Below are 23,759 nucleotides of genomic sequence, written 5' to 3'. Positions count from 1 at the left end.
ATCAGATGGGTGTTGCATCCCTTGTGGTTCTTGCACGGCTCCTGAACTACTTGCGCTCTAGGGGGTGGGACTGTCACTTTTCCCAGGCTACCAGGGCACCGGTGAGGAGGCCCCGTTCTGCACAAGAGGAAAGACACAGAGGCTCGGCTGAGAGAGATAGAGCTATATTTCCTCTGTTGCATATTTCAGACCTCACACTGAGCTTCAGGCACGATGCTACCGCAGGTCCTCCCAGGAGCCACCACAGGCTCTCGCTGCTCTGCTCCTGAGGGCGCGTGCCTCCCGCGACGCTGGGCAAGTCTGCATTGGTCTCAGGAGGCTCTGCTCCCTGCCCTTCCCGTCAAGGGCCAGGGAACGCTGGAAAACCCCTGGGTGAGCCCCGCCCCCCTCGAGGGTCCCCTGGCTACAAGAGAGGCTGTCCACTGGAGCCCAGCTCCGCGGTGCCCCTCCCCCCACAAACCACCTGTTTTCCCAGCCGCAGAGCCTTTGGCAGGGCACCTGCGCCCCTGCAGAGCCTCAGCCATGAGAACCGCACACCCAGGCTGGGGCACGAGGCCCTGGAATGCTAGGCAGGCCCAGGCTCCTCCGAGCAACAGCCCGTGGGCTCAGTGGCTCCTGCTCCCCACAGCCACTGGCCACCTCGGGGGACGGCACGGAGCCCTATTGCACATCCTCTGTCTCGAGTTCCTCCGTCACCCATTTTCCTTTTTAAATAATAATACTTAAAAAAATACAAACTAGAGAGGACGGTGAGGAAGAGTGGGCCGTGGTACGCGGCAGGAGCCCTTTCCTTCCGGTTCCTGCCAAGCCCGTCGGGCGGCTCGCAGGGGCTCCAGCCCGCCCTGGCCAACGCGCAGGCTCTCTGTGGCTGACGTGGGGGGTACTGCCTGAGCCGCTGGTCCCACCTCCAGCGTGGGTAAAGGTGCAATTCCCCGGGACCCTCCCGGGGGGCCTCCGGCTGGGGCCCTGCTACCTGAGCCGCCCGTCGGCTTTGACGGGCCCCAGCTCCGACTTGGGGTCGGGGGACAGCGAGCTCCAGCTCGCCAGCCTGCAGGGCCCCAGCGAGGGGCAGGCAGACGCGCCCGTGGCACACAGTCCGGCCACAGACCAGAAGCCGCTCAGTTCCCCATCTGTCCAGGCCTCGAGCGCGGGGCCCGTGAGCTCCGAGCGCCGCCGGGCGGCCTCCTCCGCCGGTTCCGGCTGAGGCAGGTTCAGGATGCCACTCAGGCCCTGGAAGCTCTGCTCCATGTACTCGTTGTGGGGCGGTCCCGCATGCAGCCAGCTGGCATCATCTGGGGGCGAGGGGAGCAGGAAGTAAGTACCCCGCCCTGCCCGTTCCAGGGAGCCCTGGTTCCGCCCCACCCTTCCACTGACTCACATCTTGCTGAGTGACCCTGGGCTGATCCAAAGACCTTTCTGTGCCTGGGAGAATCTGTTTTATAAAACCACGGCAGTCAGCCCCGAATTCCTAACTTTCGGATGAAGTAAAACAGCGGATTTCAGGCACTTGAGAAAATCAGCTAGCAGTCTGGTCTGCGGCACCCCGGCCTTCTTGGCACTGCCACTGGTGCCTGGAGCCCTCCACAGCCTGGGCTCAGGCCTTGCAGCTGCCTTGCCTGCCAGCCCGCTGCCACCCCCCTACAACCCGCCGGCCCCTGCTGTTTTCTTCATGCACCAGGACCCCTGCACAAATTTGTTAGACTCGCTTCACACCCCCTTCTGTCTCCATCCTGAGGCTTAGCATCCGGGTGCACCTGCTGTGGAGCTGGCCCACACCGGACTGCCAGTTCCAGAGGGCAGGGGGCATCATGGCTCGCTGCTCTGGATCTGCCACAGCCCCCGACCCACCTTCGTGTCATGGCATGTGGCAGGAGAAGGTGATTTCTACCTATTGAGCACCTTCTGCAACCCAGCCATTGCTACCCACACCCTCATCCCCGTCCTCTCCAGAGGGTGTGAGAGGTAGGAGCCCCGCCCCTCAGGAACCTGCCCAGCCCACACCTCTATTCCCAGGCAGCTCCCTGGCCCCCACCGCGTGAGCCTGCCCTGCCCTACTCCAGAAGGCGGAGGCTGGGGTGGCAGGGCACATTTGCTCTCTTGAGACCGTGCAATGTGGAGGCCAAGGGGCCCTGGTCAGTTTCCACCAGGATGAGTGGGCTCCGAATGGAGAGGGCCAGGGAGAGCGCCCGGGGCTCCTACACGGAGGGAGCACAGCGCAAGGGACAGGAAGGCCCGAGAGGAGGAGAGAGCACTGATGAGAGCCAAGCCTCCCGTGGGGCCCTGCGGGGTGGGATCCCACGCTCTGGAAATTCCCCTTTTATCACTGGAGGGGCCGTGTGGTCCTCGCCCCCAGCACCTCCTCTTCAACTCTGATGAGACCAAGATCAGGGTGATGTTCAAGGGCAAAAGCCCAATCAATGTCAGGGCTCCACGCACACCCAGGTCTGCCCAACTCCAAAGCCATGCTTTCTCCTGCAGCCCAGGGCGGGGCCCTGACACACTGCACACACGCTCACCTTCCCTGACTACAGCTCCCCAAGGGGTCCCCTCCCCTGCAGAACCCTATCACGCTGGGCTTGGGCCTCACTTGGGGACCGGGTCCTCACCTTTCCTGAGAGGTAGTTTGCGGTTGAAGGTCAAGGGCAGCACGAGGAAGCGGGTCTCGCCCACGGGTTCCCAGAACTGAAGGAGTCGGACAGTCCAGGCCCCTGGCCTCAGGGGCCGGCTCAGCGGAGGCTTGTACTGTGTCACCTCGGTCTCCGCGTCTACCGTGATGTCGTAGGATGTGGCCACCACATAAGTTGGGTCGATCCAGACCACGGTTGCTGTGAGGTTGGGGCCACGGGCCCAGCGCTGCATGGCCACAGGCTCATCCAGTGGCCCCAGCAGTCCCCCAAAGTTCCGGAAAAGACGCTCTTTGGGATCCCACTCAGTGCCGACCTGTAGGGAGGGAGGTGGCTGGGAGGAGCCTGGGGAGTGTGCCTCTCTCTACTCTGTTGCTAACTCCCTCTAGGGAACCTCAGGCCAGCCACTATCTCTTTCTGGGCCTCAGTTTCCCCTTCTGCAAAAAAAAAGGGGGTCTGACTAGGAGCTCTCTACTCTCCCTCCCAGCTCTGAGATCTGTCCTAGGCTTCCATTTGGAACTGCCTTGCTGGGGTGGGACAAAAGGGAAACGAAGTTCAAGGTCATGTCCATGGACCACTGCTACACGGAAGCCAGAGATGCCGAGAAGACAGCCAAAAGCTTGACCTTAGGGCCCCTCCCCGGAATGTCCCTGTTCCTCTAAAGGAAACTGCTATGGTTCAGAAGCCCGGGCTCATGGTGTAGTGGGACTAGCAACTCCCTACCCCCACAAGTCTGGGGTGCTCCCTAGCGTGTGCATGCAAGGGGCATCGCCAAGGCTGCCTTTACCAGGCCGCGAAGGCCTCACAGGGCCCTTGCCCTCCCGGGTGCGCCCCCTCTCCCACTACCCTGAGTTTTGGGGGAGGTCAGGAGAAAGCAAGGGGAGGACCTGTCCCACCTCCAAACTCTGGAGCCGGCTGGCTTGGTCACTGCGCCCCAACAGCTTCAGCGACCCCTGGGGCATCAGCCACATCTCAAGCGTCTCTGCCGGCCCCTGGGCTGAGGGCTGCACCGCCTGCGTCACCAGGTAGCCCTGGAAATGGTCGTCATAGAAATACAGGTGCACACTGGACGGCAAGCCCCGGGGCTCAAACCTAAGAAGGTTCCAGCAGGGAGAAAGGGAGATGCCATCAGTGCACCTGACTGGGCTGGGAGTCCCGGGGAGGGGCAGCGGGGAGTCCCAGCCCCAGGCATGTCCTTGCCCCAGTCTCATGTCCCACAGACCTAGGCACCTGCCTCTTGCCTCTTTTTTGAACTTCTGTGGTTTGCATTCCTCTCTGCCTCAGACTGGGAGCTTGCTGTGGGCAGGGGCTGTCTCTTTCTCACGGGCATCCCCCTAGGGCACCCCACCTGCGGGCCTGCTCTGGGTCAGGAGGCGGGGGGTGGGGTCTCACCTGCAACGCGAGGTGGCCGGCGCAGGTGCAGCAGTGGCGGCATGGCGCAGGCTGAGGCGGGCAAAGGCGGTATACGCGGTGAGCAAGACGTCACTGAGCCCACTGGGGCCATCAGCCGCGTCATAGGTGTTCTCCCAGTAGGCCTTGAGGGCGGGCGTGCCGGGAGGGTAGCTGCCGTACAGGTGGAAGTCCAGGATTTCTAGCACTTCCTGGTTCACGGTCGACTCAAACTTGCGGGCGAAGAAGGTGGGTCTGGACACTTGCTGGGGAAGGAGAGGCAAGGCGGGGTCAAGGGCACTGGAGGCCCAAGGGTGGAGTCTTCCCCCCAGCTCCCCCTGCGTTTGACCCTGGGGAGTTCATGGTAATTAAGGCGGGTGAAGACCCAGCCAGGGGCGGCGTCCCGGGGCCGCGGGCCAGCACCTGCAGCCGTAGGAAGTCCTGCGGCTTGAAGTCATTGGGGGAGCAGCCGCCGCACCAGTCCACGATGTGCTTGTACTGGCACTTGCAGCCCAGCTTGCGGTTCCAGTTGGTCACGCGCAGGTTGTTGTCTACGAGGCTCTCGCAGGCCGGGCTGTTCTCCAGCACCGTGTGGAAGAAGGACTACAGGCGGCCGGGGAGGCGGGAGACGGGAGGGTGAGCCGTGGGCAGCCCGATCCGAGCCCACCCCCACCCCACCCCCCCGGGGCCCTCTCGCACCTCGGCAGGGAGCAGTGTGTACGTGTAGAACTGGCGCAGCTGGGCCACAAGGGGATCGTCCGTGTACACCACATACTCCACGAAGCTGCGCGTGAGCACGAACCAGTCGGAAACCGCCGTCCACCACGATGCCCGCGGGGATCTGCCGCTCGCCCCAGGCGCCACATGTGGGAGTCACACTCGTGGAAGAGCCGGTCTAGGCCCTGCTTCTTGATGAACCTGCGGGTGGCAGAAGGGCTATGGCCGAGGTCCTGCCTGGCAACCAGCATTCCTCAATCTGGACTGCTGGGGAGGGCTTGTGAGGGCGCAGAGCCCCTGGGCGGGAGGGGCTGTGACAAGACAGCAACGGCAGGGCCCACCTTCCCGCAGTCCCTCACCTGGAGTTGTCCCGCCGTGTGACTTGAGGAAGTTCTTGTCCCGGTTCTTGGACAGGAATGCCACCAACTCCTCATTGGTCCTGGCAAGGGAATGGGGTTGGGGGTGGGGTAGGAGACAAGGCTGTGTGAGAGGCAGATGCTCGGCTGCTGGCCCAGGGCAGACTCCCTCCAGCACCTTGACCTTCACCTTCCGACCTTTTATTATTATTATTATTATTTTTGACAGGCAGAGTGGACAGGGAGCGAGAGAGAGAGAGAGACAGAGAGAAAGGTCTTCCTTTTTCCATTGGTTCACCCCACAATGGCCACTGCGGCCGGCGCATCGCGCTGATCCAAAGCCAGGAGCCAGGTGCTTCTCCTGGTCTCCATGCGGGTGCAGGGCCCAAGCACTTGGGCCATCCTCCACTGCCTTCCTGGGCCATAGCAGAGAGCTGGCCTGGAAGAGGGGCAACCGGGATAGAATCTGGTGCCCCAACCAGGACTAGAACCTGGTGTGCTGGCGCCGCAAGGCGGAGGATTAGCCTGTTAAGCCACGGTGCCGGCCGCGTCCCTCCTTCTTGATAGCTATGGCCATGTGCCTCGCTCCTTGGGATAAAGGACCCATCCCTCTGCCCCAGCTGTCTGATCTGGCACTCCAGGGACAGGTCTCTGGTCCCTCCCCCTCCCCAGCTCTTGTCATCCCCAGTCCTCTCCCCTAAACATGGCAGGGGGTCCAGGGAGCTGCACCTGGACTCCCAGGACCCCCAGAATGGGGCTTGCTTCAGGGAGGGGAAGGAGGCCACGGGGGAAAGCTCCAGCCCCTTCCCAGCCAGAGGGTGCCGGGGCCCCATGCCCACACCTGGTTGGGTAGTCCGTGGCACTGAGGTTGATGAAGAAGTCCCAGGCCCAGCCAGGCACCTCCAGCAGGTCCCGCATGCTCCGCAGGTACATCCGCAAGAGGCTGGCCCCGCCCCAGATGGTGACCATACGCCAGGGCGTCACCCGCACGTTATCGTACCGCTGGGCCAGTTCCACCACCTCCCGGTGCAGGTAGTTGGAGCGCTGGGGGGAAGGGGACACTTAGCCGATACAGCTGGGCCTCTAGCATGGTAAGCCCCCCACCCACTCCCATCACCCATGGGATGCAGGAGATGATGGCAGCGCTGGCTCCTAGCAGCTACACCACCTCGTGCACCAGTGGCTTCAGGGCCCCAGTTTCCCCATCTCTAGGCCACCTGAGCCAGGCCGTAGACCCTCCCTGTCTGTGACCTTCCAAGCCTCTGCTCTGCTGCCCAGCCCGCCCGGCCTCCTCCACTCCAGTACCTGGTCCACGTGGATATAAAAGAAGTGCTCCCTGTGGTAGACGGCTTTGAGGAGCCGCTTCAGCTGGCGGATGGCGCGGCCATGAACCACCAGCATGTAGGCGATTCTGACGGAGCGGCCGTCCAGGGGCTGCTGGGCCCGGACCTCCTCCCACTGGGTGCCAGGACTTATCTTCCCTGGCGTGGAGAACAGGGGCATGGGTGAGTCCCAGGACGGGGGTGAGATGGGAAGAGGGGGGCTGCCTGCCTCCAATGGAAGTAGGTACAGGCTTGGAGCCTGCTGCTCCCGGGTTCCAGTTCCACCTCTGCCACTTAGTACACTCAGCCAGCAAACTTTGGTGGGGAGGGGGCCCTCAGAAAATGGGGGATAGGGATCTGGGCCATGCCACACACCCCCCATGCCTGGGAAGGCCTGGAGCACCCCTGTCCCTCACCTGCCAGCTGGCAGTGCCGGGGCACAGCCTTGGGCATGAGGCTGCCCGCCTGGTGCAGGCACACCACGTTGGCGATCTCCTGCTGGCACTGCTTGGTGCTGGCCCGGGCCAGGGCAGACAGTGCGTCCTTGCCCACGATCTCGCACTTAGGGGTGAAGCTGTTGTCGGTGGGCTGCGGGGCACCCTCCACGCTGCCCGTGTCTCCATGGGGTGGGAAGCCAGCTGCGCCGACTGCAGCGTCTCCGGCTGCTGCCCCACTCAGGTTCCGGCGGCCTGGGGCCTCTGGGGGTGGGGCAGGTGGCACTCGCCGGCTGGCTCTGTGCCGGCTGGTTACTGCCCGGACCACCTTGGCCACGGGCACGCCCGGGCTCTCAGCACGGCCCCGCCAGCGCCCATGCCTTCTGCCCGTGTTGCCTCGCCGCCCCGCGGAACTGTCTGTGTCCTTGGAGCCCTCGCCGGGGTCCAGGGGCCGTGGCTTCCTCTGTCTTCCTTTCTGTTAAAGACACACGGACCTAGGTCACAGGGGCAGAGTCACTCACCACTTCTTGTTTCCTGAGCTCCACCTTGAGTGGGGCATCCTCAGCCCTGGCAGCTTCTGCCCACCTGAGGGCGCTGTGCAAACACCAGCACCACTGGGCATCTCCCTGGCCTGTGGCTGGAAGGATGCAAGCCATCACACACCCATCCCCCTAGCTCTCCCGTCGCACAGCTCTGCGCTTCCTTTCTGGCTGCAGCCTCAGGTGCCAACGTCCACGTATGTCCCAAGGGCATGGTGGGCACAGGCTCCCAGGAGTGTCATCCTGGGGCCTGTCCCTGCCCTTGGGGCTAGCTGGGAAGAGGAGAGCCGGGCAGGATGGAGCACTGAGGAAGCCCCCGACACGCTCTGTCCCTGCCTGGAGTGCGGGGCTTGAGCCGGAAGGCGCCCATAGCTGGCGCTCGCACTCATGGGCTCTCTCTCTCTCTGTCGAAGAACTCAGAAGCTGCGCACCACCACGCTGCCCGCCGTGCTGTCACACCGCTGCTTCCTGGCTCTGAGTGCCCCAGCACCTGCTGCATTTCTAGATGGCCTGGTCCCGCACGAACGACTTGTGTACCCACCCTCCTCTCCTCCCCTGCCTGGCCAGACCCCATCCACAGCCATCCTGTTTGCCCCAGAGTGTGCCGAGCTCTGAGGTGGTGAACACCTCCAGGAGAGACGGGGCAGCTCTGCCAGCCCAGCGCCTGGAGGAGTAGCCGGCGCCCAGGGCACAGGTGGCTGGTGGCTGAGTGCTGGAAGGGCCAGAGGGGCAGCGGCACAGTGTGAATGCTCCGGAGTCACCAGAGCTCTGAGTCCAGCTCTGCCAAGCCACCAGCAGTCCCCTCACTCCTCGGAGTCTGCTCCTAGGGCTGAGCCTGTCCCATGAGCTAAGACGAGAGCTGCTGCCGCCCGGGGCAGGGGAGAGTGCTGTCTCCACCAGCGGGAGCCCACTCCCAGGGGTCATTCTCCCTAAGTCCCCTCCCCCCTCTGCTCAGAGGCACCAGGACAGCAACTCAACAGGCCCCTCTCTCTTCCTCGAAGCACCTCCTCTGAGGCTTCCAGGAGACCCTTCCGGACTTTGCCTGGCTCCTGGCTCCTCCTCCCTCTGTCTTCCTGGCTCCATCCCTTCTAGAAGTTCTCATTCAGCCCCAGAGTCCCGATGTATCTCTCCGTCCGTCCCTGATTGCTCCCCTGGACCTCCAGGCGTATAACTGTCAGTCCCCTGACATTCCCTGGAGCCTCACAGACCTCGCAAACCCCCGAGTCGAGAGCCAACGCCTGCCCTCCCCGCCACCCCAGTGACTGCTGCTCCGCGCCCCCAGCTCGGTTAAGGACGACTCCACCCTCCGAGCTGCTCAGGCCACAGCCAGCTTCGGTTGCCCGCTTTCCCTCACAGCCCACATGGAATCCATCGGCAAGCACTATTGGTGCTGCCTTCCTAGTACACCCAGAATCTGCTGGCCCCGGGTTCCTGGCCTCCCTGCCCCCTAGAGGCTGCTCTGGTCCCAACAGCCAATGCTCCCATCCAAGCCGAAGTTCCCTCTTACGACTGTCCTCTTAGATAAAAACCAAAGTCTCCACAGGAGCCCACAAGGGCACGGGAGGGCCTCCTCCATGACCGCCCCCCTCGCCCACCAACTATTCCAGCCCCAACAGCCTTCTCGGCGTCCCTCCGCCCCACCTGGCTCTCCTGTCTCCAGCCCTTGCACTTGCCATTCCCCATGCCACAAAGCCCCAGCTCCAGCCCCACTCTGAGCTCTGCTGGCGTCTCCACCCTGAGAACACCGAACTGTGTTTCACACTCCAGCCCTCCCTCAGCCCCCGTTTAATTTCCCCATAGCACTGAACACCTTCTTGTCGTCCTAGTCCTATCGCTTACTCGGCTATGTTGTGTCACTGGGCGACCGTCCCCATCCCCCCCACCCCACCCCCCAAGGCTGTAAGTACCCCAAGGGCAGAGTTTCATTTGTCCACTGACATAGAACTATTTGTGGGATGCTGAGTGAATGAAACGCTACACTGCCTCTTTTTCATTATTACTACTGGAAGGGCAGAGAGGCCCGAGCCCCCTGGACATCCCGCCTCTCTGATCTCCTTGTTACCTTCTTGCTCCTCTTCCAGTGAGGCAGGAACCTCCCATTGTCAGGCTTACAGCCACCTGCAGTCCAGAACCCTAGCACCTACGCCCTCAGTGCCCAGTGCCCAGCCAGCCCTCTGATCTCTTAAGATGTCCAAGGACAGCATCTAAGAAAAGACCCTTGCCAGAGCAGGCGGCAAACCCAATTCTGTCCCGAGGAAAGGTGGCTGCAGCCCCACTGGGGACATCTGACCTGGTCACACACCAGCAGACAAAGACACTCAGGGACGGCTGTGGGCGCCCAGGGTAGAAGCCAGGATGGGCAAGTCAGGAAGCTGGTCAGGAGGCCAGGGCACAGGGCACAGGGCCAGGCTGGCTGCGGTGGGGGACAGGATGTGGGAGGAGACGGGCACAGTGTGCCCTGCACTGCAGCAGGGAGCTGGCTGACCCTGAGAAGGACAATCCCAGAGGAGGCTGGGGGACCAGGAGGCAGCGGCCAGGAGTCAGAGGTGTGGGGGGGGGGCGCATCTGGCTTCCATCCAGGCCCCTCCTAAGCTTGCCCAGCTGAGCATCAGCAGGGCCCCAGCCTTGTGCCCCTAGAGGGACTACCTCCAGGACACCCTGAGGTCAGGGGCCCCTCTGAACACTGCAGGTGGGGACTGGTCCTGCAGGCACTCTGGCCTCAGGCACCCTCCCGTCATGGAGAGGCGCTGAAAGTCCCCCCCCACCCCGCCCCCCATTTCCTGGCTCTGCAGCTCCCCCTGGGGATCCTGCCCTGAGCCCCGGGCACAGGGAACACAGAAAGGCTCACCCCACGCCCACCTCCTGCACACTTCGCCTGCGATGTTTGCTTGTGAATGCTTTGAGAACTCTCAAGTGGCTCTCGGCAGGGCACGATCACCCGAGGTAGCCACTCCAGCCCTCCCGCAGGTGTCCTCCGCGTACAGTCTCCATGGCATCCCCTGTGCTTAAACCCCCTGGGCGCTCTCCCGCCGCACTTAGGCTAAAACCCGGGCTCCTCACCACGGTGCCTTCCGCCAGGCAGGATGGCGCCTTCTCCCAGGGCAAGCACCGCACCCTCCTGTCCATTCCCTGAGGGTGCCCAGCTAAGCCCAGGCGCGGAGCCTTCTGCCCAAACTCTCCTGCAGGCCTCTGCCTGGGAGGAGCAGCCTCTCCCCACCAGCTGATCTCCACCAGCCCCTGGGGACCCTCTCGTCGCCTCTGGCCTTCCCTGTGGCTCGTCCGCGCAGAGGGCAAGCTGCCCCTCTGTCTCCTTTATTTCTTCCGCATCCCCAGGACAAGCACGGTGCCTGATACAAAGCAGGACTTAATAAATAATTGTTGAATGAATGCTCAGATGAATGAGTCTCTATTCCCAAGATACAGTGCTGAGATAATCAGAGTTATTTACTGACAGCTTCGCGTGTGCCAGGAACTCCTGTAAGTGCTCGAAGGCCTCGTTTTCATGTAATCTCTGTAATCATCCAACGCGAGGCGCTATTATTATCCCCATTTCAGGGGGGCGACGGACGCGCACTCAGAAGAGGCCCACTGGCTAGCGGAGCCAGAGCCGGAGGGGGCTCACCTCCCCAACCCCACGCTCTGCCGCCTGGCAACCCCAACGCTGGGAGCAGGGGAGACGGGAGGTACCCCAACCACAGCACTGCTCCACCTGGCCAAGCCAGCTGTGGGCAGGGCAGCAGGGAGCCTGGCCCATGCAGAGACCCACAGGTCTGTGTGGCTGAGGGCCATTTGTTTCCCAGATGGCTCAGGGACTCTGACACGCCCCTCCCCAAAGTGGTGACTGGCCCCTGCCCAGGTACCCCAGGGTCTGAGGGCCCCTGACTGCCTGCGTGCATGCCCCGCTCCACCTTACGACGTCCCACCTGCCTGGAGCCCCTTACAGCAGGCCTGAAACTCTTCTGCTCATCCCCCTACTTAGCAGCGCGCACGGAGCAAGCTCACTCCCCGTGGACGTCACAGAACCGGCCTCCACACCTGCCACCCTGAGCTCCCTCTGGCGCTGTGGTCACACGTGACTCTCCCGGCTCCCAGGTCCCCTCACCGTCCCAGCCCCTAGGTTCTCCTAAGACAGGCGAGGGCGGCTTTCCTCCCCGACTGCCCAGACAGCGGAAGCGGACCTGGACATCAGCGCTCCTTTGGCCCTCACCCTGCCAGGTGGAGAGGCCCCGGAGGGCAAGGCAAGCAGGGCCTCGGACCCTGAGCACTGGAGGCCCCAGAACAAAGAGGGGGCCGGGGTGAAGCCTGACCTCCGGCCCCCAGCTTCGGGCTGCGGTGTGGCCCATTGCTCGGCCCCCCAGGATGGGCCGGGTCCCTGGACCCTTCCTCACATGGCGGGTGGGGGGGGCGTGGGGGGGGTGGGCTCTCTGCTGGGCCTCCAGCTGACAACACAGCAGCCCCGAGCCAGGAAGCCCCTGGGGGCAGGGGCTGAGCAGCCCTGGCTCTGGCCCCTTCCCCAGTTCCCTCATGCTCTGATCAGCTCACTCCTCCCTCCCACGCCCTCCTGAAGACCCACCCAGATCCCTCAAACCCCTGGCCCAGGAAGCCGCACCTTGGAGACACCCCAGTTCTCCCCTTGGGTCACTCCCTGCTCCCCCAGCTCCTGAGCACTTTGTCACAGGCCCGAATTCCAGCCCAGCTCCACTGCCTCTCAGGCACAGTTGGGCACGGTGCTCGGGGTCCCTCGGCCCCACTCCTCCGCCCAAGGCGCGCACACCCCCCGCCCCCTCCCAACTTCTGAAAGTTTGGCCTGGGGCTTCCCACCTCCGAGCAGGCTCGGGCCCAGCCCTGCCTCCTTAGTCTCGCTCCCCGCGCCTGACCTTCATCGACTCCCAGGCCAGAGACCACCCCACCTCGACCCCGTTCCTCCCGCCCCGGCCCCCAGTCCTCCCGCGGCCCGGGCCTCCGGGTCACGCACCGCCCCCGCGCGCAGCCCCACAGGCCCGCCCGATAAGCCGGCACCGGGGGTCGGCTGCCCAGCTCCGGACAGCCGCCCGCGCCCCGCACGCACGCGGCCCTCTCCCCACTTCCCCTCCGGGGCTGCCCGCAGCCCCGCCAGGACCCCGCGCGCCCCCGCGCTCGGCCGGCCCGCCCGCCTGGCCGCCGGAGCACCTCTCCCGGCTCGTCCTCCTCCAGGCCGCTGAAGCTCCACACCACCAGGCCCTGCAGCAGCAGGATGGCCAGCGCCGTGGCGATCGCCAGCTTGTAGCGCCGCACCAGCTTCTGCACCCGCGCGCTCGCCACCATCTTCCTGCCTGGGACGCGGGGCGCGCGCCTAGCCCTGCAACCTGGCCGCGGGAGCGCGCACGGACGCGGGGCCGGGCCGTTCCCTCCCCTCCGCCTGGGGTGGTTAGCCGGGAGCGCGCCGGGGCGGGGCTGGGGCGGGGCGTGGGCGGGGCCGAGGCGCCGAGCCGGGCGGGCCAGGGGCGGAGCCTGGGCCTCTGAGCCTTGGTCCCTGGCTGCCGCGGCCGTGGGGAGCTGTGCGCCCGCCTCCCCGGCCCGGCCTGCATCCCCAGCAGTGCCTTGCGCGTGTCCCGCCGTGTTCATGTCCTCCTGGACAGCAAACCCATTGTCCAGGGGGCGCGGAGCGAATGCAGCCCGGCCTATCTTTCCTGGTGTCGGGGGTCATGGGGAACTCAGTCCCAGGGCACAGGGAATGCCAGAGCCCCCCGATACACAGGTTCAAAGAGAGAGGCCCTGCTTAAGGACCGAGGGGTTCTCCCCGAGGGGCCACGCAGGCATCCCAGGCCCTTCAGGAGGCTGAGTTGTGATTCGCAAACCCTAGCATGCCAGAGTGGAGCGCAGGATTGCAAGCCCCCACCCCTGGAGTGCCTGCTCTGGGAACCGGGCAATGGGGCCCGAGCATTAAGATTTCCAGCAGGCTCCCAGGTGCTGCAGGTCTGCGACCACACTGGGAGAGCCACCAGACCCCGGCCCATGCCCTTCCCTCCTAAGCCCTGGAGGTCGTGTCTCCCCTTCCCCTCCGCAACTTGGGTCCCCAGCACTGAGCAACCAAGTGTGATCACACGTCTGCTGGTGACGCCTTGGGATTCTGCCACATCCACTTTGGAATCCTTAGCCCCCCACATTGGACACCCAACATTGCTCCAGAAAGGTTGCGTAGGAAACAAGCAGGCGACCACCAACCTCACCTCAAATTAGCGACCCTAACGTTTACGGTTCAAGCCCTGCGTTAGACAAGGCCTAGACACCTGCAGGCCCTCCTGCACCTGGCGGTCCCCTGCAACAGGGAAGGGGAGAAGAGGCAAGCGGGTGAATCTCCAGCCTGCTAAGCCAAGCATCCTGAGAAGGAAGCAACGAAAATAGCAAAACAAAAACAGGAGAATTGAAACGAAGACTTTCAGAACGACCACAGAAAGGCCTGGAAAGAGAAACGGTTAAGAAAAAGTTTTGGGGCACGCGCTGTGGCATAGCAGGTAAAAGCTGCTGCCTGCTGTGCTGGTATCCCATGTGGGCACCGGTTCGAGTCCCAGCTGCTCCACTTCCGATCCAGCTCTCTGCTATGGCCTGGGAAAGCAGTAGAAGATGGCCCAAGTGCTTGGGCCCCTACACCCGCATGGGAGACCCAGAAGAAGCTCCTGACTCCTGGCTTTGGATCGGTGCAGCTCTGGCCGTTGCAGCCAATTGGGAGTGAACCAGCGGATGGAAGACCTCTCTCTCTCTCTACCTCTCCTTATCTCTGTGTGTAACTCTGACTTTCAAATAAATAAATATTTAGAAAAGAAAATGGCCCACGTGCTTGGGCCCCTGCACCCACGTGAGAGAACTGGAAGAGGCTCCGACACCTGGCTTCAGAGCTGCGGCCATCTGGGGAGTGAATCAATGGATAGAAGACCTCTCCCTCTCTCTCTGCCTCTCTGTAACTCTTCCTTTCAAATAAATAAATCTGAAAAAAAAAATGGTAAGCTTAAAACAAAAAGAAAGAAAGAAAGAAAGAAAAGAAGGAAGGAAGGAAGGAAGGAAGGAAGGAAGGAAGGAAGGAAGGAAGGAAGGAAAAGTTTGTAAAATCGGAAGGCGCTGAGAGCAGGGTGAGGCAGCAAACGGGAAGCCAGCACAGAGAGGGGTTCTCAGCCGTGATGAGCACAGAAGATACAGCCATTGAGAAGGCTCTTAAATAAAATCCGCCTTCATCATCTCCTGCGGCTTTGACATTTGTAATCAGTGCAGCGGGAGCATTGTAAACAGTGTCTCAGGTGACAGTTTGGTTGCTGAAGGAGAGGCCTCCAAACCCAGGATTGGGGACGCCTCGGTTGACGTGCCAGCAACTGATATGTCCGTGAACCGCTGACCTCTGTGCTCTGCCTCCTCTACCTACGAGAGTGGCTCTCTGTCCCCCGATCGTGTAAATAACATGTACTCTTTACACAGCATGGAAACATTAAAAAATGCAGGAAAAGGTGAAAAGCAGCTGCAGTCCCACCCTCTTAGATAATCATCCAGAGCGGCTGGGTGACCCTGCTTGGGTGGCTCATCCTGCACGGATGGGCTCAGAGCGCAATGTGGTTTTTAAATCTAGGAACTTGTGGCCGGCGCCGTGACTCACAAGGCTAGTCCTCCGCCTGCAGCGCTGGCACACCAGGTTCTAGTCCCGGTTGGGGCACCGGGTTCTGTCCCGGTTGCCCCTCTTCCAGGCCAGCTCTCTGCTATGGCCTGGGAGTGCAGAGGAGGATGGCCCAAGTGCTTGGGCCCTGCACCCCATGGGAGACCAGGAGAAGCACCTGGCTCCTGGCTTCAGATCAGCGCGGTGCGCCGGCTGCAGCAGCCATTGGAGAGTGAACCAATGGTAAAGGAAGACGTTTCTCTCTGTCTCTCTCACTGTCCACTCTGCCTGTCAAAAAAAAAAAAAAAAAAAAAAAATCTAGGAACTTGTGTTGTAAGAATTCCTCTTTCCTTCCCCTCCATTGCCAACAACCCAGCTTGCTTATTGCCTTCTTAACTTCCTTCCTCCCACCGTTCTTCCTAACAATCCAAACACAGGCACTCACACAAATGTACGAGCGGGAGAGAGAGGTCTTCCATTCGTTAGCAGTGATGGGGTGGAATAGATCCTTTGCGCAAGAAAGAATTCAGGCGTGAGGCAGAAAGCAGTGGTAAGTGAGGTAGCAAGTTTTAATGGAGTAGGGCATCCGTCAGAATGTACGGGCACCTCTCCAGGCAGAATCTGAGAGAGAGAGAGAGAACCCAGGCATTCAGACTGGGGTAAGCAAAGTTCCATAGTTTAATGGAGAGAATACAGACAGGCCAGGTGGGCGTCTCAGGAGAGACTAAGAATGCAGTCTGTGTTCAGACTGGGGCTCAGTAGGGAACGGGGCCCTGTTCTCCCCACCGTTTCTGACCTCCCCCCCACTTCTCCTGGACAGAGGGTTTACTGGGTGTGAAGTAGATAAAGTTTCTTTTTATTTTTAAAGATTTATTTATTTGTTTGAAAGTCGGAGTTACACAGAGGAGAGGCAGAGAGAGAGAGAGAGAGGTCTTCCATCCACTGGTTCACTCTCCAGATGGCCGCAACGGCCGGAGCTGTGCCGATCCAAAGCCAGGAGCCAGGGTCTCCACGTGGGTACAGGGGCCCAAGGACTTGGGCCATCTTCCACTGCTTTTCCAGGCCACAGCAGAGAGCTGGATGGGAAGAGAAGCAGCCGGGACTTGAACAGGCACCCATATGGGATGCCGGTGCTGCAGGCAGTGGCTTTACCTGCTACGCCACAGCGCAGGCCCCTGGAGTTTCTTTTTATTACCCAGTGCTATCAGCCTGGGGAGCTCATTTGGTGCTGAGCAGAGAGGATTCTCCTGGAGAGTTTTCCCATGGGGAAGGCTGGGAACACCTGTGGAGTTAGCGGGATACGGGCAGGACTTTGTGGTGTGAACCCTGGGCTGCTTCCCAGGACCTCTTAGTGGCTTCCCATAGGTGCTTTGTTTTCTTTAGGTCCCCGCTCGCACATTGTAGGCTGTTTTCTCCTTTCTCCCTAGCACATTCACTGCTTCACTGCCCACCTGGCTGTATCAGACCAGGCCTGGTCCCATCCTGGTCTCCCACATGGGTGGCAGGGGCCCAAGGTCTCGGGCTATCACCTGCTGCTTCCCAGGTACATTAGGAAACAGGGTTTAAAGTGGAGGAGCTGCAACTTGAACAGGCAGTCTGTTACGGGATGCAGGCATCCTAGAGGCAGCTTAGCCCACTGTGCCACAGAGAGAGGGTAGGGGTATGTTAAAAGTTGAACCATGTCCTATACACTTATGTAGAAATTTCCCTAGCTTGGGTGGGACAGGTCTAAGCCGTTCTTTTTCATGGCAGCGTGATACTCCACTCCCTTCTTGAACGGGCATTCACTTTGTTTCCAAGGTTTTGCCACCGCCACAGGCTATGATGGACAGGCTTCTGTGTGTGTCCCTAAGCACTGATGCTTTTATTTCTAGGGTCGTTTCCTGGGAAAGGGGAATTTTTATGTATCTTTAAAATGTATTTTTAAAATTTATGAGAGAAAGGGGCTGGTGCTGTGGCATAGCGGGTAAAGCTGCTGCCTACAGTGCCGGCATCCCATATGGGTGCCAGTTCAGGTCCCGGCTGCTCCACTTCTGATCCAGCTCTCTGTTATGGCCTGGGAAAGCATTGTATGATGGCCCAAGTGCTTGGGCCCCTGCACCCTTCAAGGGAAACCCGGAAGAGGCTCCTGGCTCCTGGCTTCGGATCAGTACAGCTCTGGCCATTGCAGCCAATTGGGGAGTGAACCAGAGGATGGAGGTTCTCTCTCTCTCTCCCTCTCTCTGCCTCTCCTTCTCTCTGTGTAACTCTGACTTTCAAATAAATAAATACATCTTTTTTAAAAATTTATTAGAGATAAAGAGAAAAAAACCCACCTAGCACTCCCCAAATGCCTGCAATAACCGTGGGCTGGACCTGGGCTGGACCAAGCTGCAGCTGGGGTCCCGGAAGCCAATCCAGGGCTCCCATGGGGACAGCAGGACCCCAACCACCTGAGCCCCCCTGCTGCCTCCCAGGGGCACATCAGCAGGTACAGAGCTGCGAATGAAACTCACGAAACTCACGGACTCTGCATGGGATGTGGGAGTCCTAAGCTGTGGCTTAACTGTTAGGCCACATGCTCACCCCAGGGGATTTTAATTTTACGAGCTATTGCCAGACTGCTTTCCTAAAATGTGACCATTCACATTTCCCACCACACTGTGTGAGGGTATTGTTGTCTGCCTCCCTGCCAGCAGCAGGTGTTAGTGTGCTTTTCATTTTTGCTAATCTCATAGGTGAGAAGAGCCCGCATTGTTTTTTACTTTGCAACTCTCTGGGCTGGGCAGTGTCTGTTAATTCATTTATTCACTGTTTGGATTTGGTTTTCATGGAATTGCTTCCTCCTGTTTGCCACGAGTTAATTCACTGCTATTGTGTTGTTTCTTTTTTCCTATTAATTTTAAGAATTCTTATCTATTTAAAATGTAAAGTTTCCCTCAATGGTCATGAATTTAGAATTTTAAAAATGTTTATATGTTGCTTTTCTTTTTTTAAATTCCAAATAGCTGTCTTTTATAGAAGGTTGAATATTGGTGACATATATTTTTTAAAGATTTTATTTATTTATTTGTCAGGCAGAGTTACAGACAGTGAGAGAGAGACAGAGAGAAAGGTCTTCCTTCCATTGGTTCACTCCCCAGATGGTCGCAACAGCAGGAGCTGCGCCAATCTGAAGCCAGGAGCCAGGTGCTTCCTCCTGGTCTCCCTTGCGGGTGCAGGGCCCAAACACTTGGGCCATCCTCCACTGCCTTCCCGGGCCACAGCAGAGAGCTGGACTGGAAGAGGAGCAACCAGGACTAGAACCCGGCGTCCATATGGGATGCCAGCGCCACAGGTGGAGGATTAACCTAGTGTGCCATGGCACTGGCCCTCTTTTTTTTTTTTTTTTTTAATATTTATTTTATTTATTTGAAAGACAGAGTTACAGAGAGGTAGAGACAGAGAGAGGTCTTCCATTGCTGGTTCACTCCCCAGATGATCGCAACGGCCAGAGCTGAGCTGATCCAAAGTGAAAAAAACCCACCTAACACTGCCCAAATGCCTGCAATATCCGCGAGCTGGACCTGGGGTGGACCAGCTGCAGCTTGGTCACCACCAAGCTTCTTCTGGGTCTCCCACGTGGGTACAAGGGCCCAAGCACTTGGGCCATCTTCTACTGCTTTCCCAGGCCACAGCAGAGAGCTGGATCAGAAGAGGAGCAGCTGGGACTAGAACCTGTTCCCATATGGGATGCCGGTGCTTCAGGCCAGGGCATTAACCCACTGCGCCACAGCGCTGGCCCCTGGTGACATATTCTGACTTAAGGTTTACCAAGGGGGAAGCAAATTTTATTTTTAATTTTACCTATATTCATTTTGAGGAACTTCTGAAGGTCATAGTTGCATATATGAGTTATATGTTCAGGAGACTTTTTTTTCTTTTTATAAGATTTATTTAGGCCAGTGCCATGGCTCACTAGGCTAATCCTTTGCCTGCGGCGCCGGCACCCCGGGTTCTAGTCCCAGTTGGGGTGCTGGATTCTGTCCTGGTTGCTCCTCTTCCAGTCCAGCTCTCTGCTGTGGCCCGGGAGTGCAGTGGAGGATGGCCCAAGTGCTTGGGCCCTGCACCTGCATGGGAGACCAGGAGGAAGCACCTGGCATCTGGTTCCAGATCAGCACAGCACGTCGGCCATTTAGGGGGTGAACCAACGGAAGGAAGACCTTTCTCTCTGTCTCTCTCTTTCTCACTGTAACTCTGCCTGTCAAAAAAAAAAAAAAAAGATTTATTTATTTATTTGAAAGTCAAAGTTACAGAGAGAAGGAGAGAAACAGAGGTCTTCCATCTGCTGATTCACTCCCCAGATGGCTGTAATGGTCCAGGCTGAAGCCAGGAGCCAGGAGCTTCATCTGGGTCTCCCACATGGGTGCAGGGACCCAAGGACTTGGGCCATCTTCTACTGCTTTCCCAGGCCATAACAGAGAGCTGGATCTGACGTGGAACAGCTGGGTCTTGAGCCAGTGCCTGTGTGGGATGCCAGTGTCACAGGCAGTGGCTTAACCCACTATGCCATAACACCAGTCCCTGAAATTTTTTTTTTTTTTTTTAAATTTCACAGATAGAGTTAGAAAGCAAGACAGAGAAAGGTCTTCCCTCTACTGGCCCACCCCCCAAACAGCCGCCACAGCTGGAGCTACGCCAATCAAAGCCAGGAGCCAGGCACCTCCCCCCCACCCCCACCCCCGTCTCCCATGCAGGTGCAGGGCCCAAGCACTTGGGCCATCCCCCACTGCCCTCCTGTGTCACAGCAGAGAGCTGGACTGGAAGAGGAGCAGCAGAGACAGAATCCGGCACCCACATGGGACACTGGTGCCACAGGCAGAGGATCAACCAAGTGAGCCACGGCGCCGGCCCCTGGAATTTGTTTTTGAATATAGAATGAAACAGGGAAGGGAGATCTATTTAATAGATATTTCTAGTCATTCTATGATAATCTATTTAGAGTTTACTATTTTAAGAGTTATTTTTTAAATTCTATTTAAAAGTCAGAGAGACAAAGAAAGATCTTCCATCCATTGGTTCACCCCCAAATGCCCACAATAGCCAGGCTAGGCTGAAGCCAGGAGCCTGGAACTCAGTTCAGGTCTCCTATGTGATGGCAGGGACCCAAGTCCTTGAGCCGTCCCCTGCTGCCTCCCGGGGTGCACATTAGCAGGGAGCTGCAATCAGAAGCAGAGCCGAAGAGCCGGGACTCAAAGCCGGAAACTCCAATATGGGATGCAATGCGGGGGTCCTGAGCACGCGTTCGCCACTACAGCAGACAGCTGCCTGCGTGAGTTTACTCTAGCTTTGTTGAGGCGCATCACGCAGAGAGCGAGTTCTATTTCAGCAGAGGTAATGCTTCATGGTTCCCCTCTGTCTTCTCGTCACGCTCCCCTCCAACTTCCATGGTGCTTTTTCCATGGTGTCATAGGAAGTCTTGAAAATGCCACATGGTAGCTCTGAAAATCAGAGTGGGACAGCACACGTTCGTTTCCAGGAGGTTGCTTGTAGGATGCTTCCTTTCTCATGTGAAGGGATTATCCCCCTGGTCTTCCTGTGCACGGATATTTTAGGAGCAAAGATGCCAAATGTTTTCAAATGCATTTTCAGCAGCTGGAGTCCAACCTTGGCTCAGCACCAGAGGGCACGGAGGCCCTGCAGCAAAGGCTCGAGGCTGTGCCTCCCGGAGCCTCCTCAGGCTCTGTCTGGCTGCTTTTATCTGGTTTCTGCTTATCTGTCCGATTCCTCCAGATTGACACTTTCCTGCACTGTCTGCAGGATCTGATCCTGGCTTCTTCCCTGCGTGCTGCCTCCTGGGGCACCTCTGGCAGCCCAGCGCTCGGTCCCCGCGTCCCTGCTTGTCAGGAAGTTTGTGGGTCTACCCAAAGGATCACACGTGGGGTTTTCCAATGTGACCCCTGGAGACGATGAATTATTTAAAAGCATCACTTCCACGTATGAAAACATCTTGGGGCGTTGTGACGGCCAGCAGGCGAGAAGGGGCTGAGCCAGGGCCAAAAGTAGAAGGTGGCGGCAGCGGTGGCCCTGGCAGCAGGGGGCCAAGTGCAAGCTCCGTGTCATCACCGGGGTCCTTTGGAGGACCTTCGGGCTGTCCTCTGTCGCTGGGCTGCTGCCTCAGTCCATTTGCCCTGGAACACGGTGTACCGAGGAGCCCGATGCTGTGCGGGGACTCTGAGCACAAGAGCAAGGGACAGGGCTGCAAACAACATCAGCTGGAGCGTGGGGGCTTGTGCCGCTGGAGCCGTGGGGTGGAGGGCACAGGAACGCGCTTCCTGACTTACAATCTGACGATCTCCAATGTGGAGCCACAGAAAACTGCAGTTCAGAAGAAGCAATGTAAAACCAACCTGGCTGTTTGTCAGGGATGCACTGTACAACGAATCAGCAGTATCCAAAGAAATAGAAATTTCATAGCTAAAAAAAAAATCACTTTTTGCATCCTTAGAGTAGATGTTACTTGGTCTTAACTTTTTATTTTTAATTGTGGATTTACTAGTATTTTGGCTTTCTTGCATCTATGATTATAATGGAGATAAACCACAGACTGAAAACTGGTGGCTCAAGGGACTTGTTTATTTGACCAGCACAAGTTTCTTTTAATTTAATTAAAAAGTTTACTTGAGAGGAGCCAGCATTGTGACAGAGCAGGTAAAGCCGCCACCTGCGACACTGGCAGCCCTTAATAGAATGCCAGTTCGAGTCCCAGCTGCTCCACTTCCAATCCAACTCCCTGTTAATGCTCCTGGGAAAGCACCAGAAGATGGTCCAAGTCCTTGGGGCCCTGACACGTGTGGAAGACCCAGATGGAGTTCTGGGCCCCTGGCTTTGGCCTGGCCCAACCCCAGCCATTGTTGCATTTGGGGAGTGAACCAGTGGATGGAAAATCTCTTTCTTTCTCTCTCCTTCTCTCACTGTCGCTCTGCCTTTCAGATAATACAATCTTTTAAAAAAATTATTAGAGATGGAGAGAAAAAACCAACTCCCATCTTGTATCTGCTCCCTAAGTGCCCACAATGACCAGGGTGTGGATGAGGTTGGAGCCAGGTGTCCCACATGAGTGGCAAGAACCCCATTACCCTGTGGTGCTCTTGGTTGCCTTCTATGGTCTTTGTTAGCAGGAAGCAAGAGTCAAGAGCAAGAGTCGCAGATACTGAGATGTGGGACACAGGTGTCTTAATCCCTAGATCGAACACCTGCTGCCAGCCTAGAGTTGTGGAGCATTTCAATCTGAATTCCTGGGCAAGGGGTGCACACTGGCCAATGCCTACAGCTCCCACTTTCCCTGCCCCCACTCCCAATCAACTGCACCTGTATGTTACTTTCCGACTGCTGTACAAACTTGAGTTTGCAATCTCTGGTCTGTGGTTTTATTTTCCCAATTTTTTTTAAAGATGTATTTATTTATTTGAGAGAGAGAAAGAGAGGGCTTCCATCTGGTAGTTCATTCCCCAAATGTCCGCAAGGGCTAGAGCTGAGCCGATCTGGAGTCAGGAGCCAGGAGCTTCTTCCATGCAGGTGCAGGGGCCCAAGCACTTGGGCCATCTTCTACTGTTTCCCAGGCCACAGCAGAGAGCTGGATCAGAAGTGGAGCAGCCAGGACTCGAATTGGCACTCATATAGGATGCCAGCACTGCAGGCGGCAGCTTTACCTCCTATGGCACAGTGCTGCCCCTCCCCCCATTTTTATGTTTGGTAACTTGGGACCTGGTTATATCAGCTGATAAGTGGAAGAGCATTCTTTCTTTATTCTGTCTTTGAAACAATCTGTATAACAATAGACCTTGCTGTTCATTATGGATTTTAAAGCACTTTCTAGCAAAAGCATCTAGCCCAGGACCCCTATAGGGAGCTAATGGTGGAAACAGCCTTGGAAGAAGGAACTGGGTGGAGCCATCCTGTAACTATGGGACTGGGGCTGCAGGTCCCCCACCCCCACTCCCCAGCATCAGGGAAGAGCAGGAACTCCCAACACCCATGGCAAGATGGGTTCTGGACCAGAGCCCAGTGGATGCAACCACAAAATACATCAACAGGCAAAAAGGGGAGAGAAAACAACGCAAAAGCAAAGCCTCCCAGCCACAATGAGCCCATAGACCAAAATTTCACAGCACACGAAGACAGAATGCCACCCAAGCCAACAGCTGGGACAGGAGGTTGCCTTAGGAGAAATTCCTTGTTTGGATTTGTCTGGGAAAGCCCCAGGAAATAAGTGTGTTCAAAGAGATAAATGGAGAAATTGTTTGAGAAAGGAGAAGTTATGAACAAGAAAGGACATGCAGCCATGAAAAATAATTGTGAATCTGAGCTATAAAAATATAATTATGCAATTAAAAAATCTTAGAAGCTGGGATGAGATGCCAGCATTGTGGCATAGCAGATAAAGCCACCACCTGCAACACTGGCTTCCCATACAGGCGCTGCTTCATGTCCCAGCTGCTCCACTTCCCATCCAAGTGCATGGGCCTCTGCCACCAATGTGGGAATCCCAGAAGAAGCTCCTGGCTCCTGGCTTCAGCCTGGAGCAGCCCTGGCTGTTGTGGCCAGCTTAGGGGTGAACCAGTGGATGCAAGATCTCTGTCTGCCTCTCCCTCTGTCACTATAACTCTGACTTTCAAATACATAAATAAATCTTAAAAATAAAATGGGGTGGGGACTGGCGTTGTGGCACAGCGGGTTAAAGCCCTGGCCTGAAGTGCCGGCACCCCATATGGGGCGCCTGTTCTAGTCCTGGTTGCCCCT

At 58.3% G+C, this 23,759-nt stretch overlaps 1 protein-coding gene across 1 annotated transcript; it reads right to left on the bottom strand.

Annotated features, from left to right (window-relative positions):
• Positions 1 to 142: 142 nt before the first annotated feature.
• XYLT2 (xylosyltransferase 2) lies at positions 143 to 12,720 on the bottom strand. The gene is given in 14 exon segments (XM_062175765.1): positions 143 to 1,292; positions 2,607 to 2,940; positions 3,521 to 3,716; positions 4,017 to 4,279; positions 4,437 to 4,616; positions 4,713 to 4,823; positions 4,825 to 4,866; positions 4,868 to 4,931; positions 5,090 to 5,102; positions 5,105 to 5,169; positions 5,928 to 6,130; positions 6,392 to 6,567; positions 6,825 to 7,317; positions 12,551 to 12,720. Coding segments are annotated over 14 exon segments (2,598 nt in total). The 5' UTR covers positions 12,686 to 12,720; the 3' UTR covers positions 143 to 969.
• Positions 12,721 to 23,759: the final 11,039 nt, after the last annotated feature.

This window comes from Lepus europaeus, chromosome 18 (assembly GCF_033115175.1).
Source record: "Lepus europaeus isolate LE1 chromosome 18, mLepTim1.pri, whole genome shotgun sequence".
NCBI classification, from domain to species: Eukaryota; Metazoa; Chordata; class Mammalia; order Lagomorpha; family Leporidae; genus Lepus; species Lepus europaeus.
The sequence above is the reverse complement of the archived record's forward strand: the minus strand, read 5'-3'. Positions and strand labels throughout refer to the sequence as shown.